The 15,855-nt window shown below is 34.5% G+C and overlaps 1 protein-coding gene across 8 annotated transcripts in view; it reads right to left on the bottom strand.

The window, feature by feature from the left end:
• LOC138701890 (phospholipid-transporting ATPase ABCA3-like) overlaps nucleotides 1-15,855 on the bottom strand; it is a 196,313-nt gene that overhangs the window by 44,178 nt on the left and 136,280 nt on the right. For 7 of the 8 annotated variants that reach the window (XM_069829239.1, XM_069829242.1, XM_069829241.1 and 4 more), the window contains 6 exons: nucleotides 12,543-12,797; nucleotides 10,133-10,372; nucleotides 7,286-7,459; nucleotides 6,885-7,066; nucleotides 4,662-4,802; nucleotides 923-1,040 (listed from right to left, as the gene is read on the bottom strand). In XM_069829239.1, the coding sequence (XP_069685340.1) occupies nucleotides 923-1,040; nucleotides 4,662-4,802; nucleotides 6,885-7,066; nucleotides 7,286-7,459; nucleotides 10,133-10,372; nucleotides 12,543-12,797 (1,110 nt within the window). Of the gene's footprint in view, nucleotides 1-922; nucleotides 1,041-4,661; nucleotides 4,803-6,884; nucleotides 7,067-7,285; nucleotides 7,460-10,132; nucleotides 10,377-12,542; nucleotides 12,798-15,855 lie in introns of all 8 variants that reach the window. The other variant, XM_069829240.1, reaches the window with a different exon arrangement.

Genomic DNA, 15,855 nt, shown 5'->3' with positions numbered 1-15,855 from the left:
TGATTTATTTTAACTGGCAGAGTTAAGGCTGTAAGGCCTTCTCTTCCATCAACCAGCAAAAAGTATAGCTACTTACATATCTGCAGTGCTTGGGAAAAGTGGCATAAATCAGTTTCCACAAACCTTTTTTATTAATTTATTGACAACTTACGGAACATCTGCTCGCTTGAGAAAAGAGACATAAGTATTTCTCCCATTACAATAATTCAGACAGAAGAAAATCAAATCGACATAAACCAATGTGAAGACAGTTTTTTTTTCTTCTCCTGTAAAATTAACATTTTTTACTTTTGCCACTTTTCCCGAGCACTACAGATATTATGAATGAACCTACAAGCTACGAAGAATACAACAATTTTATTTCGATAAAAGGTACGGTACGTGTATATAAGAGTTAATATGAATTAAACAGTAAAATACTATGAACTATTAATTAAACAATGAAATATAAATTGTTTGCCATAGCAGAATTAAACTAAAATACAGTACAGTACATAGAATGTTAATATATTTCAAATAATTTTGTAGCTAATATGAAGAGATTATTAGAGAGACAATTGTGAAAATACAGCGCTATCAGGATGCATGTCTAAAGAAAGAAGTTACTATATAGTCAGTGACCGTTTAAGTCAGTATAATTGGAGTAAATTGCTAAGAAAGTTTTACTTTGAGCTATTTTTAAAAGTGTTTCTATCTTGCATTCCATAATACTTCGTGACAAGGAAATAACCTGTAGAAACTTGTTAACAATCAACTGTTTTATAATTAAAAACCAATGATAGTAAAATGTAGAACTTTATAAAAAACGTCTCAGGAAATTGAGAATCTGAATATTCTTTAATTCTTGTACTATTTAATTTTGTCTCAGGGTTTGTCCCAAAATTATTATTTTAAATTAATCAAAGCTAATATAAAAACATACCTGTCAGCATAGACATTGTTGTTGTTTTCCCTGCACCATTGTGACCCAGAAGTACTGTTATATGTCCCTCATACATATTCAAAGTAAGATCCTTCACTGCTATCTTCTTTTTAAATTTCTGAAAAAAAAAATGGACTTCTTTGATAACATAGTGATGAACTGAAGTACCAATACTTCCTACCAAGCAATAAACTTATTGCCACTGATGTAATCACTTAATGGTCATCCAATGTGGAGATATTCACCAGAGGATCAATCACTTCTCAATGACAAGACGGATTTTTATGACATTAATTAATTCATAGATTACCCAACTCAGAAGTACTAAAATATAGGTGAACTGTTATCGGTATTTTTTATTGTGGTTATTTGATCAATAATTACTAGACTTCGTTGAATTGCCACACGCAGCATGCAATCAGGTTGCCGATGTACGGTAGTATAGAGGAGGTGAGCGACCGCCCGGTCTGGTAGTAGAAGCAGTTCATGTTAAGAGTTGTGACCTGTCCAAATAGATAGAGCAGCTACAGCTAATGTATACCTATGTAAGCACTTGTTTTTGCATTACTGTGGTTGGAATAGTCAAAGTTTAACATTTGTTCAGTGCAGACAAGAATTCAATAAAACATACTACAATGAGAGTGTTGCTGTTCCAAAAAAATTACTCCTGGAATAACCTTACCCCCGCAGCCAGTCTTGACCCGTTGGGGAACGTGGTTGAATTCTGTTAATTATTATGCAGAACATTATGGAAACATAATGGAGGTAATTGATGCATTGGATAGCACAGACAGTTCCGATGTTGCAGCTGTAAAATCATTGCTTTCTGAACAGCTATTGAAAGATATTGACATTGATTCTAATTTTAAAATATTGTCCAAAAGCATCATCCTGTTAGAATCGTCTAAACTACAACTCTCAGAAGCCCTTCATATAGTTGATTAAAAGTATCACAAACCGTTATCCAAAATAACAATTCACTAATTTCAGAAAAAGTGAAATGTAAGTTGAGAAACATTATTGCTAAAAATTCTGCCTATTCACAACTTCGTATTGTAAATTATGTACTATCAGGTCACGACAAGACGTCTGAAGTTGGTGTACTAAAAAGTAGTGACTTTCCGTTCTTCAAATATGCACGTATTACATCGTGTGATGTTGAATGTACATTTTCCCAATCTAAAAACTGTTTTAAGTGACCATCGGAGGAGGTTAGTTTGCAGTCGCTCAAAATGTACATAACTCTTTACTGTAATGTAAGGATTATGTATCTTACATTAAATTTTAAGAGTTAATATATCTCACTATAAAATAATTGTGTATTTACATGTTTAGACATTTCCTACTTCAATGATCATTCATTATATTTCTTGAATGCAGGATACAGGTTTTATTGTAACCGCAGTATATTGCTCAGTGTTTACATCAGAGACACGCCCCCTTCTCATACAGTCTATACCGCGTGCACAGCAAACCTTGCGAATCTCGTGGCAATTCCACGAAGTCTAATAATTACAATTACTTTTCAAATTAAAATTTTTAAATTCTAAGCCCTGTTCAAAGCCATATTGTATAATTTGAGCTAAGATGACAAATTGGTTTGAAACAAATGCTGGGTGAGACAAGGGAGTGTATTGTCACCAATGTTGTTTAATCTATTAATGGATAAATTGCAAATAAAGTAATGGGGAAAGGCAGAAAACCAGATTTAACAACATTAATATGCGGATGATGTGACGATTTAGGACAGCTCAGCAAACAGCATAGAACAAATATTGGAGTATGTATTGGAAGAGAGTAACATTAAAAAAACAGTAGTTATAAAAATAGACTGGAATATTAAGTTATCAGGCACAAATTTGAAAAAGGTAGAGAAGTTTAACTATTTGGGAACAGAAATTACTTCAAACAGAAAACTATAACATGAAATTAGCGAAAGAATACAAAAAGTTCAAATGTATACATTTTGATAAAACATTTAATTTGAAATAAAGATGTACTCATAAAGAGCAAAATGGCAATATATAAAACATATTTAAAGATATTTTTAACACATGCTTCAGAAACCTGGACATACGCCAAAAAAAATCTGAGGAGAATTAAAGCCTCGGAGATGAAAACCCTGTGAGGTATTGTACAGAATACACAAAGAGACAGGATACGAAACGACATAATCAGGGGAAACTCTGTAGGATAAAAAACTAACAACACAACTACAAAATAAGAGATTACAATGGTTTGGACACTTTAACAGAATGGAAAGGGAAAAGCTGCCAAAGAGAATATTAAATTTAAAAGTGAAAGGAAGACGACCAATGGGAAGACCACGCGAAAATGGATAGATCAAATTCAGAAGAACTTACAAGAACGGGGATACAAGTGGGATGAAATAAACCGGAAAAAAGCTTGGGAAGACAGAGACGAATGGAGGCATATTTGGAATCGACCTTCCGAAAGGAGGACAGATAAGAGGATGATGATGATGATGATGATGGTAGTGGTGATGATGATGATGATGATGATGATGAAAGAGCTGTAAATAACCGAAAACGTCATAATTTGAAGTATTTTATCACAAAACCAGTAAAGATTTAATCTCTCATTTATAATAAATAAATCAACAATAATAGCTTAAGTAATTGATTAACTAGCGGACTTACTCATGTTAAATATGCACGTCTGTGCGGCTTACAGCTGTTTCGGTGCTTCATCTCACCATCCTCAGAGCCTACTAGATCTCAGCGTCATCTCGAACTTCTCTGCCTGTTGTATGGGTGCGTTTGATTGTTGAAAGGTATTGAAAAGTGGAGTCAAATAGTGTGTTTGTACTGAAATTGATCTGTGCGTTGAGAATTTGATCAGGGTGTGTTTAGTGTGTTTGTATATTTCATATTGTTCTAGTGTGTTGAGTTTTTGGTTCTTGGGTTGTAGCCCATGTGTAGGGTTTCCATGTTCGCATTTATGTCATTGTATGTATGATTAACATTGGTTATGTGATCGGCGTATGTAGATGTATTGTGTCCTCTTGGTTATTGCTTTAATGTGTTCTTTGTAGCGTGTTTGGAGTGATCTGCCTGTTTGTCCAATGTAGAACTTGTCGCAACTATTACATGTGAGTTTGTATACACCTGTGTGGTCGTATTTATTTGTTTGTGTTTGTACATCTACATATGCCGATCACATAGCCAATGCTAACCATACATACAATAACATAAATGCGGACATGGAAATCCTACACATACAACCCAAGAACCAAAAACTCAACACACTAGAACAATATGAAATATACAAACACACTAAAACACACCTTGATCAAATTCTCAACACACAGATCAATTTCAGTACACACACACTATTTGACTCCACTTTTCAACAATCAAACGCACCCACACAACAGGCAGAGAAGTTCGAGATGACGCCGAGATCTAGTAGGCTCTGAGGATGGTGTGATGAAGCACCGAAACAGCTGTGAGCCGCACAGACTTACATATTTAACACAAGTAAGTCAGCTAGTTAATTATTTATATTCAAGTGTTAAAAGTAGTGTACGCAAGATTCAAAATGGAATAATAGCTTGTAAACTTAACAACACACTCACTATCAAAACATACACTGCCCTGGATCATTATAGTAACAGCAATGGTAATTAATACTCCTCCCTCATTCGTCATAAACAAATAAAAATCTCTGTAGCTCTATTGTACGGATATCTTATCAGTTAAGATGGTAGGTACCTCACCTTTCGAAGATGTTTTATTTGTATGCCTGCAGGTAAATAGCTTGGTTCAGTCTCATAAACATCAGGATTATTTATATCTGCTGTCTGTCCCATTGTTTCAAAGTAAGGAATGGTGGATTTATCTCCACACCAGTAAGAGAGCTGAAAAGAGCAATTTTTATTTAATGTAAGTAGTACTCTTAACTCTCTACGTGAGAGTCCAAGTTCCACAACCATAAAGAACAACTGGTAATATAACTGTTTTATAAATTCTAACTTTCAACTTTTTTTAGAGCAGACTAGATGATAAAAGCTTCTCAACCGAATAATAACAGACATTTCCCATATTTATTCTGCGTTTAATTTCCTCCCGACTGTAATTTATATTTGTTACTGTTGCTCCAAGATATTTGAATTTTTCCACCTCTTCAAAGGATAAACTTTCAGTTTTCATATTTCTATTTCGTATTATGTTCTGGTCACGAGATATAATCACATACTTTGTCTTTTCGGGATTTACTTCCAAACCTATCTCCTTACTTGCTTCAAGTAAAATTTCCGTGTTTTCCCTAATCATTTGTGGATTTCCTCCTAACATATTTACGTCATCCGCATAGACAAGCAGCTGATGTAACCCGTTCAATTCCAAATCCTCTCTGTTGTCCTGGACTTTCCTAATGGCATATTCTAGAGCGAAGTTAAAAAGTAAAGGTGATACTGCATCTATTTGCTCTAGCCTGCAGTGAATTGGAAAAGCATCCAACAGAAACTGACCTATACAGTCTCTGCTGCATGCATATTATGTTGGTATTTATGTATTCACAACATAATATGCATGCTTCATATTTTTCGATAGTGATGACGATATTGACAATAGTCAGGCTTCCATTAGTAATACTGTACTGTACGTAAATTTATACTACTGGTACCATAGAAACGTCATTTTAGGAAATGTATTAGCAGTGATTTTCTTCTGCAGAAAAAGCTAGTGGAATTCTGTGTAGAATATCGTAGCCTACACTGTAGCGGACAGAGTGATGATTAGATTACTGTTCAGTGCATGTGAATTTTGTCATTTTTAAACTCCTTTCCGTCCAACTTTAAGACTTCCGGGACCTAAGAGGAGTTCAAGTAAAAATTATGTTATGTTAAAACATGATTGAAACTTTTCATGGTTTCAGGATGAAAAAACAACAAAAAGATGCGCTGGAACACCATTGCAGCGCACACTGCCAGAGAAAAAGCACTGAGTATTAGCATAATATGCTCACCGTTTGTTTTCACTATTTATGGTTTTTTTTTCTCTGTTGTACGGAAAAGGGGCCCGAAGGCTGCACTGCAGCCTGAGGTTTATTGTGCTTACCACTCCTGTTCTCTGAATGATTGGGTAGCCAAATGGGCACACTCTTGTACAAGTACACGCTGCACCTGAACTTAACCCGCACTAAAGCATGGATGATGATGATATGTGAATTAATGATGGCGAAATGAGTCCGAAATCCAACGCCGAAAGTTATCCAGCAATTCTGCTTTGATTGGTTGAGAGAAAAAACCGGGAAAAAACCCCAACCAGCTAACTCGTCCCAACCAGGATTTGAATCCAGGCCCTCTCGTTTTACGGTCAAATGCGCTAACCATTATTCCACAGCGGTGAACTTTATGGACATCACTTTCATTTGTATTAGAAACTTTATTTAAGTACTTTTTAAACATTTTTTAGTAAAAATGTACACAGTATTTGCTGACAAGCTTGTACTTTCCACATACAGGTATTTATCAACTTACAATACAGATTTAACAATACAGATAATTATATGATTATTTTTATTAAGATCTTGTAATATGGCTGCTCCACCTTCATTAAATTTATTGGGTGAAATTAGACTATTAAATAGTTTAGTTTGTTGATCATGATTAACTATGTATACTTTAATATTTTTATCTTTTTTCAGTGCTGCTGTGTACATATTTTAGAGCCAAAATCACTATTACAATCTACAAAAAATTACAATTAAATCCAATTTCATAATAAAATTTCAAATAATTAATGCAATAATAAATATAAATGGGAAATATTAGACGCTATATTTGAAATTGTATTGAGTATGATTAATGCATAATTTTGTAATTTTTAAAAAAATTGGCCTGAATAAAAATTTTTCAACAACATCAAAATATGTTTCAACTATTTAATTATCGTACATAAAAATTACTTACGAGGATTCATATAATTGAAATGCATACCTTGAAAGGGAAATACCATGGTTTTGGCACTCCATATTCACCAGGATAAATAGCCTCAACGTAAAGCGCAATAAGTAAGTAAATGATTGCATCCGCTAGTAGCATCACCATTACATGACCTAAAACTAATTTGTCATCTTTCGTCACAGGTGTCCAAACTGTGTACCACTGCATGCCTTCTCCTGTGGAGGAAAACAAAAAAAGAAACATTAACATTAAGATTCCAGAATCTGACACAATATATAGCTTTTCATAATAGTAAATCTTACAACATTTCAGGAAAGCAATATCAGTACCAGTACCGTGTGAATTTTATGTGTTAAAATAATAACTTAAAAAATTTACTTTTCTAGGACATTAATAATAGCTTATAATATAGACATTAAAGTATGAAATCTTACCACTTCCTTCAAACATTAGAAATAGTTGAAATCCAAAGGCCATGGCACTATTGGAAAATAAACAAGCTAATATCTTGGACGTTTGAGTCAAGTTTTCGTATTGTTCCGACATGAACATAAATGGCACATATAAAAAGAACCACAGCATACCGGCTATTAAGGATGCTGTATTAGCTGTAAAAAAAGAAAGAATACAATAATTATTTACAGCCTACTATTGCACAATGTTTTGTACAGGATATTAGAGGATTAACTGAGTTTAAGGGGTAGTAGGAAACCATATTTGAACTAAAAAATAAATAAATACCGGAAAATAATAAATAAAAATATAAGATAATATTGTATTTTCAAGTTTCATTTCAGAAATCAAAATATTGTTTCCATAATTTCTTTGTATCTGTCAGTTCGTTAAATTACATAAATTGCGATATGTATCAGTAGGTCTACTAATTTATTTAGTTTTAAGCAGTGCTGGATTTAGGTCTAGGCAATTGCCTAGGGCGCCAATTTTCAGGGGGCGGCATTTTCTCTCTCTCTTCCTCTTTTTCTTTCCTTTCCTTTTTTTTTTTTTTTTTTTTCAATTTATAGCGAAATTTGTTTTTGAAACACTTGTTGCGGTCGCGGCGAGAGTAAAAGTAAAGTGTGCAGCTGCATAATTATATTGTAATGCCAATATCACGTTATTGTTACTATCAAACTGCTTAAATTTAACTGCTTATATAAACAAGAATGCATTGTTGAAAATCAAATTGAATGTGTGTTTATTATTTATCGCTACGAACAGCAATCACAGCTCTCTGTTACATTTTCAATAATATATCGTCAACAATACTATTTAATGACTTTCCAGCATGTGCACTATATAATTCGATATGAAAGGTTTATTCCGCAAAGAGTTGCCCATTTTTCAAAATACTTCATACTTCTTTTATCGAAGAAAGGAATACCGGTACTCATAATAATTAGATGGCCGAAAACCATACTGTTCAAAGTCCGTTTTACTATTTTTTTTAGGAGACCCATTTTAAGTTTCTGACGTTCAAAGCTGGACAAGGAAAACTTTGAAATAGCCTCATGGCAAGTTTATAGGGAGTAGGCCTAATATTTACAATTTTGTTCAATTCATATATGAAACAGAACTTTCCTTCTAAAAAGTTGGACATAAGTCAAACTTTTTAGATATTATGTCCAACTTTTTAGATGGAGGAAAGACCGTTATAAAACAGTTCGGTTCTCTGCCATTGAATTATTCCACCAAAAATAACAATGCTTAAAAATAAGCCACAGCCGCCTTTCACAAATCAATTTTGTTTCAACAATAAATAAGTTTGAATAGGTTTCTTTACATCGAGTCTAATGTGCTTCGTCATACTGACTTTGATGACCTCATCACTGCTTTCTCTGTGAAGAAAGTGCGAAGAAAATCTTTATAATTCACAAGTAAGAAGCGTGTATTTTGATTCCAGTAATTTATTGCTTTCTGAATTTAATTAATTGATCAACTAGTGGACTTACTCGTGTTAAATATGTAATATTTGTTCGACTTACAGCTATTTCAGTGCTTCACGCACCATCATCAGAGCCTACTAGATAGCGGCGTCATCTCGAACTTCTCTGCCTGTTAAGAGGGTGTGTTTTATTGTTGGAAGGTGTTGAAGTGTGGAGTCGAATAGTGTGTGTGTACTGAAATCATTCTACTCCTCTTGACTGAAATTGATCTGTGTGTTGAGGATTTGATCGGGGTGTGTTTTAGTGTGTTTGTATATTTCGTATTGTTCTAGTTCTAGGCCCTGATGATGGTGCATGAAGCACTGAAACAGCTATAAGCCGAAGAAATATTACATATTTAACACGAGTAAGTCCACTAGTTCATCAATTAATTATATTCAAGTGTTAAAAGTGGTGTACGCAAGATTCAAAATGGACTTTCTGAATTGTAACATTTCATTTAAAAGTAATTTAAACTAAACATGACCTGCATAATAGCTGCTTATAAATTATTTGTGGGAGTTGGGGGGGGCGGCAAATTTTAGCACTGCCTAGGGGCGGCACTACACCTAAATCCGACCCTGATTCTACTGTATTTATTATTTATGTACTTTACATCAGAATTTGCCTTCTAACTAATTTTATTCGTTATTGGCATATGTCTAAAAGTCGAGTGTTGTCTTTTCAAATCTTTCCTATTTCTCTTCTCACATATTCGCATTAAAAAATATCGAAAAATTACTAGGAATGCCACATCATATTACATTTCATGAAGCAATGTTTGAAGAATTTACTTGGGGCACAGTCATATACAGTTTAGAAAACAGTTAATTTAACCATTTACAGCAACACCTTATACAACAATCAACTATTATGACCCATGTATGCAAGTTTCCTCACATACTACACAGTCAATTAAGGTCGACTTAAGACACGATGTAATACAGTACGATCGAAAAGTCTCTCCGCAGCTCTATTAGTTCTCGTAACCCCAGAAAATAATCCTGTAGAAAGTTAGCACTTCCCCATTCTTTCCGGTTTGACAACCTCACACCCCAATCCATCATATGCTTAGCGCCCAGTGCTGCCACTTGAATTCTCTACCAAATACACTTGAATTCTCTGCCTATTGGATTCTCGGCTACACAAGCACTGCGGAGAGACTTCTTGATCGCACTGTAATACGTTATCATTGACACAATGTTAGAGTGTTGGCACTCAGATATTTACGAAACTACTGCAATCTAAAAAACAATTAATTTTTAACACTAATATTATTTGCAAAGAATTAAAGCTATCATTGTAAGTGCATTCATCTTAATGTAAGTTATTCCTTTTATTAAATTGTAATTTTATTACCTCTGGAGAACATGACTGAGACCATGAAGCAGAAACATATACTTGCAGCCATGTAAATAATGAAGTACACAAGAAGAAGTGTGGGGTCGGAGTATGAAAAAACTGACAGGTTTGTGTCCGGATACCATGGCACCTTCAGCAATATCACAATTAAGATCACAGAAATCATCAAAAACAAAAACGACTTGATAAACCACGCTGTCCAATGTAACCAGTTGGGTAATCCCATTATCTTCATAGCTTCCTGTAAACAACATCAAAGAGCGAGATTACTAGTGGATATATTCTTTTTTTTTAATATATTTTCAGCTCGTCAAATAATATGAAACTATGTGTTGACGATATGGCACACTGTTGGCGTTTCCTCATGAGACTGTGTGATAATGAAATGAGAGAATGAGCTGAATTATGACCGGAAAAACAGACTACCCCGAGAAAATCTCAATAAAATTGTCTTTTTTCACTACTGGTAGACCTACTAATTAAACTAGAAATATCCAAAATATTAACCTAGACCTTCGGTATGAAAAATACTACCCGACTATTCTGTTTGTGGAATGGCAATAGCTTGTACAGACCTAGAAACAAAATTTGGGCTACCTTATTTTACCGAGTCCCAGATAGAACACACTGCGCATGTCCAGTAAACAAGAGCACCTAAATGTATGCTGCTTGTGGACAGTTTTGCGAAGCTTGTTGCCTATATAGAGGAGGACTGCTACCAAGACTCGGCCCTTTTTTAATTCCGTATCTGTAGGCTACTAGACAGCACGCCACTGTTACGTCATCTGTATAGTATGGTCACAGTCTAGTTTATACAGTCACGAAGCTTGAGTTGTGAGGGTGCTAGGAACAATAGACTGTGCCGGTACTATTTTGCACTGTCTGCAATGAGGCGATATTAGCGATCCTAATGGTTAGCAACTATCTATGGATGCATATTTACTACGTATTGAGCTTCGTGACTTTATATACTAGACTGTGGTATGGTCACTCTCTTATTCTAGTCATGTCTTTCTCTCTCACACAGAGTAACAACGTAAGATCGCAGTTATATATATATATATATATATATATGATTTTTTATTATTATTATTATTATCATTATTATTATGAGCTATATTACTCTGGTTCATGCAAATAATTCCTTTTTTGTCAACTCAATATCGGAAGATTAAAATCACCCATTTTCACAACTATGAGACAAAGATTTTACAAGACCAGTGTTTATTTTTCTGGCAGAACAAACTGGAATAGCGTTCAGGCACCTTTTTGTTATATTTTTCATTATAGAACCGAAAAATGTGTTAAATTATGTTTGTACTTGAACTCGGCTTAAGCCTTGAAAATCTTAATAAGATGCTAACGTAAGATCTATGGAATACAATAAATGAAATTAAAATAAAAAAAGACAAAATTTACGTGCACTGAACAATAATCATTTCCCCATCTACTATACTACACAGTTCCACCACCTTTTTCTCCAGAAGAAAAGCACTGTACAAGACTATACCGACCCTACATCTTCAATTTTTCTGTTATAATGTTACTTTTCCTAATTATTTTCGGAATACTATGTTTTATTATTTTCTGTTTTTGGTACTTCACTTAATGGTTTCAATTACGTTTATTTCCGAAAAAGAAAGAAGGAAAAAGAAAAAAAGAAGCGAAACTTTGTCACTGGTTCTATTTGACGAGTATTACTAGTCGAGGAAAATGTTTCTAATGTTAAGTAATAGGTCCTTATTTATTAACATAATATTTTCTGCTAATCTGTGAACCCATGGCTTTCACTGGGATTCAGTTGTGATTCTGATTTTGGATGTTTAAACTACATGTAATACAAAAGGAACAATGAAATGCTAGTACAGTAGAGCATCGATTATCCGAAACAATTGGAGATGGAGGGGTGTTCGGATAATTGATTTTTCGGATAACCGATCATTCACGAAAACAAATTGTACCGGTGTCATAGGAACAGTATGAAACAAAGAAACACTGATCTTAAAAACAAAACTGTACATAGAGTATATATTTTGTATCACACGTCTTATAAAATAACACAGAAAACTGACTAGCCTAGTTTGGCAAGTTCAAAACAGTCATTAAAGTAGGCCTACAGTTTAGGAAACTTTTTTTTTTTTCAGAGCTGAGACTCATTTTTCTGCCGTTAAAAAATCTCGTAAACAGCGCTAGCGAAACTTCTATATGGCGCGCGCGGGAATTCAAATTTTCCGACTGGAACAAGCTTTCGGTTAACCGATGTTTCGGTTGATCGGTATTCGGATAATCGATGCTCTACTGTATAATAAAATATGTCAAGCATAATGAAGTGCTGAGGCATACTACTCGGGAATCTTAAAAATTGTAAAAAATAAAAAATTACAAAATCGAGAGTTTCCACGATTACTTGCCTTAAGCTGACGTTCTTTCTCCACAGTGATGACTTTGACTGTGTTAATGCAAGTGTAGACGAAGCTCACCATCATGAGGAGTGGCACATTTCTTTTTAAAGCATCAAGCATGTCATCTTGCGTGTACTCAGGATAAGGAAATCTCTGAAGAAAAATTTCTGGTAAATTAATACTGGAATTGTTTACTAGATACTCGAAGATTTTTGATGATATGACATGTTGTAACAATAGAAATCCTTCATACCAGTAACCTGTAAGAAATAAATTAAATTGTTATATAATTCTAACAAAAATTACATTAAAAAAAACGAGTCCGCCAAGTTAGCTTTGTGGTAGCGTGTCTGCCTCCAGACTAGCCAGCCCGGGTTCGATTCCTAGCGAGGTGTGACATTTTCATGTAAAATTTCTATCTCAAGACTAGGAGAGATGACGATGCAACAACTTCTAATCACTAGATTGTGCACCAATATGCTTGGGTTAAGTTCCAAATCTCTCTGCAGTGCATATGAAGAGAAAGCATATGTCACTTTTGATAGTGATTCGTCCATTGGGTCGACCTGGTTGGCGAGTTGGTATACCGCTGGCCTTCTATGCCTAAGGTTGCGGGTTCGATCCCGGGCAAGGTCGATGGCATTTAAGTGTGCTTAAATTCAAATTCAAATTTACTTACAATTTACATTTGAAATGGTACATATGAATAGATACCCGAAATGAGCATATGCTCGTGCTCGGGTACAGTCCAATAGAGTCTACATAAATTTTACAGATATCAATAGTAATGTTGATTATAAAAATAATAGTAACCATAATAATAATAGTAACAATAATTATAACAATAATAATAATAATAATAATAATAGAATAACAGTGACGGAGATAATGGAAAGATAGTAATACAAATTAATAAATAATAATAATAATAATAATAATAATAATAATAATAATAATAATAATAATAATGCGGCAGGCTCATGTCAGTAGATTTACTGGCATGTAAAAGAACTCCTGCGGGACAAAATTCTGGCACATCTGGCGATGCTGATATAACCTCTGCAGTTGCGAGCGTCGTTAAATAAAACATAACACTTAACATTTCGTCCATTGGATGGGGACGTTATGCCTGAAGGCCCCCTTGATGCTATTTGACAGAAGTAGGCTATGTGTCGGCACTGGGCTTCCCCTTCTCCCTTTCTCTTCTTCATCATCACCATCACTCATTGCAAACACTACACTTACACGAACACTTACACATACACTCACCCTAGTACATGACATAACTCTCCACAGATATACATCATGTACAGCATGGCCCGTCAAACTGGTGTGCAACTAGAAAAATGGGTCACAGTTCTGCCATCTATCTGCAATATGCGGAACCCGAATCACGTAAAGTAAAGTGAATAGGCATTAGATATATATACTGTACATTAAAAAAGAGAAATCTATGAACCCACTAGATTATAACTTTCAGATTCGAAGAAAGTCCTAAGAATTTCATCTATTAGGGGAGAGTGTTGTACCTTTAAACACTTTTCATACTTTATTTTTTTTTAACTTTGGGAGATGAAATTTTTTAAATGAAAAAATGCTTGAAATAATTATTGAAGATTCCTTTACAACTTCCTGTATGTATTTTCCTGTTTTACAGATCTATTAAGGATGTAAAAAATAAAATGAAGGGATATGTAATGTGTTCAAAGGTACAACAGGATCATGTACCTTGGAACATACCCTCTTGTAAGTTGGAACACATGGAATATAAGTGGGAATATAGCTGTAAAAACTGACAATCACATTTAAAATGTATTTGCCATCATAAACCAGAGCAGGCTTCTCTGATTGAGATTTTATTTCCTGGAGGAGCAATAACTGCTTCAACACCTTTCTTCAAGACATCCGGATCAATTGGGGACCGCTTTAATTCCAGACTTACTTCGTGACATGACCTTACAATAAAAGAAAAACAAAAACCGATAGTATCGTGTAATTTGGAACATGTTCCATGGTACAAGATGTTTTGTGTTCAAAGGTACAAGAGGGTGCACGGTTAAACAAATGTGGCTCCGAAAAATAAGAGAGTCAAATAAATAATGGAAATTAAAATATGTTATTACTCAACAGATGATAGGGAACACGCCGTACTTGAAAGATATTAAGAAATGCAATCTGGTTTTGTGTTAGAAAACATACATCAATGAACGAAATGTTTACTTTTGGTACTAAAAAAACTTATTTTGTCCACGGAACTCACACTTTGCAATAAATCAAACTGAAACTACGACCAGAGCTACTTAGCGGCTTTCTCTACAATCTACTTCAGTTTGAGTCCTCTAGGTAGCAGCAAAAATTAAAAAACAAAAAATGTTCAAAGGTACACTATGCTAAAGGTACAACAGTCTCCCCTACACATACATCGAGCACCTAACATTTGACTAATTCTTTCCTTCTGTTTTGTCAATATTATAGAAACTTCAAAAACTCGCAACAATGCTGAAACTCTACAAGGCATAAGTTACAATATCAATTCAACAATATTGCAGTAATATTGACTCTGATTCGTTGAAATCCAACTAATTCCTACAGTGCATTGGTGAACAGATATATGAGTAAAACAGTCAACAATATAGGTAGTATACAAATTAAATAAAGCGTTGATTTAGTTTTCGTTCACTGATTTTAAGAAAATATCTATTAGTACCGGTAACCATAGAAAAGATTTTTATGTGGTTCCGTCCATCTACTAACACTGCCAATGATCGCAGAAAGGACCAGTTATGAACAGATTCTGAATCTCTGGAGGTATATTCATCTTTGTGCATAGAATAGACTCCAATCTAAGGAGATCTAATGGTTGAAAACATGGGATTGAATTCCTTGTTGAGTGCAGAAAAATTCGGAGTCCAGGACTGCGGCCCTTTCTGCACTCAAAAGTTGGCTGTCAACTGTTTCGTGTATAGCGCATATTTTGTTTTGTTGGGAATTTCATGGTGCAGGAGATGCAAGGAACAGATATGCTACATTTTAAATCATGGTGACCATCAATATATACAGTAAAATCCCTCATATCTGGCACCCAAATAACCGACCATACCAAAACAACGGCACTTTTAGCTAGGCAAAAAAAAAAAAAAAAAAAATTGTCGTTCATGTGAAAGAGAAGAGTCTGATGAAGATGTGAGTGATTTTCGTGGATCACACATACCGCATATTGTAGTTACTGTTTACATTGTTCACGAGTGGAAACATAGATTGAAAACTCCATTATGTCCATGGAGTAGATCGGATAGCATCGGTAAGCTGTCACTTGGC

Source organism: Periplaneta americana, chromosome 6, assembly GCF_040183065.1.
Source record: "Periplaneta americana isolate PAMFEO1 chromosome 6, P.americana_PAMFEO1_priV1, whole genome shotgun sequence".
NCBI classification, from domain to species: Eukaryota; Metazoa; Arthropoda; class Insecta; order Blattodea; family Blattidae; genus Periplaneta; species Periplaneta americana.
The sequence above is the reverse complement of the archived record's forward strand: the minus strand, read 5'-3'. Positions and strand labels throughout refer to the sequence as shown.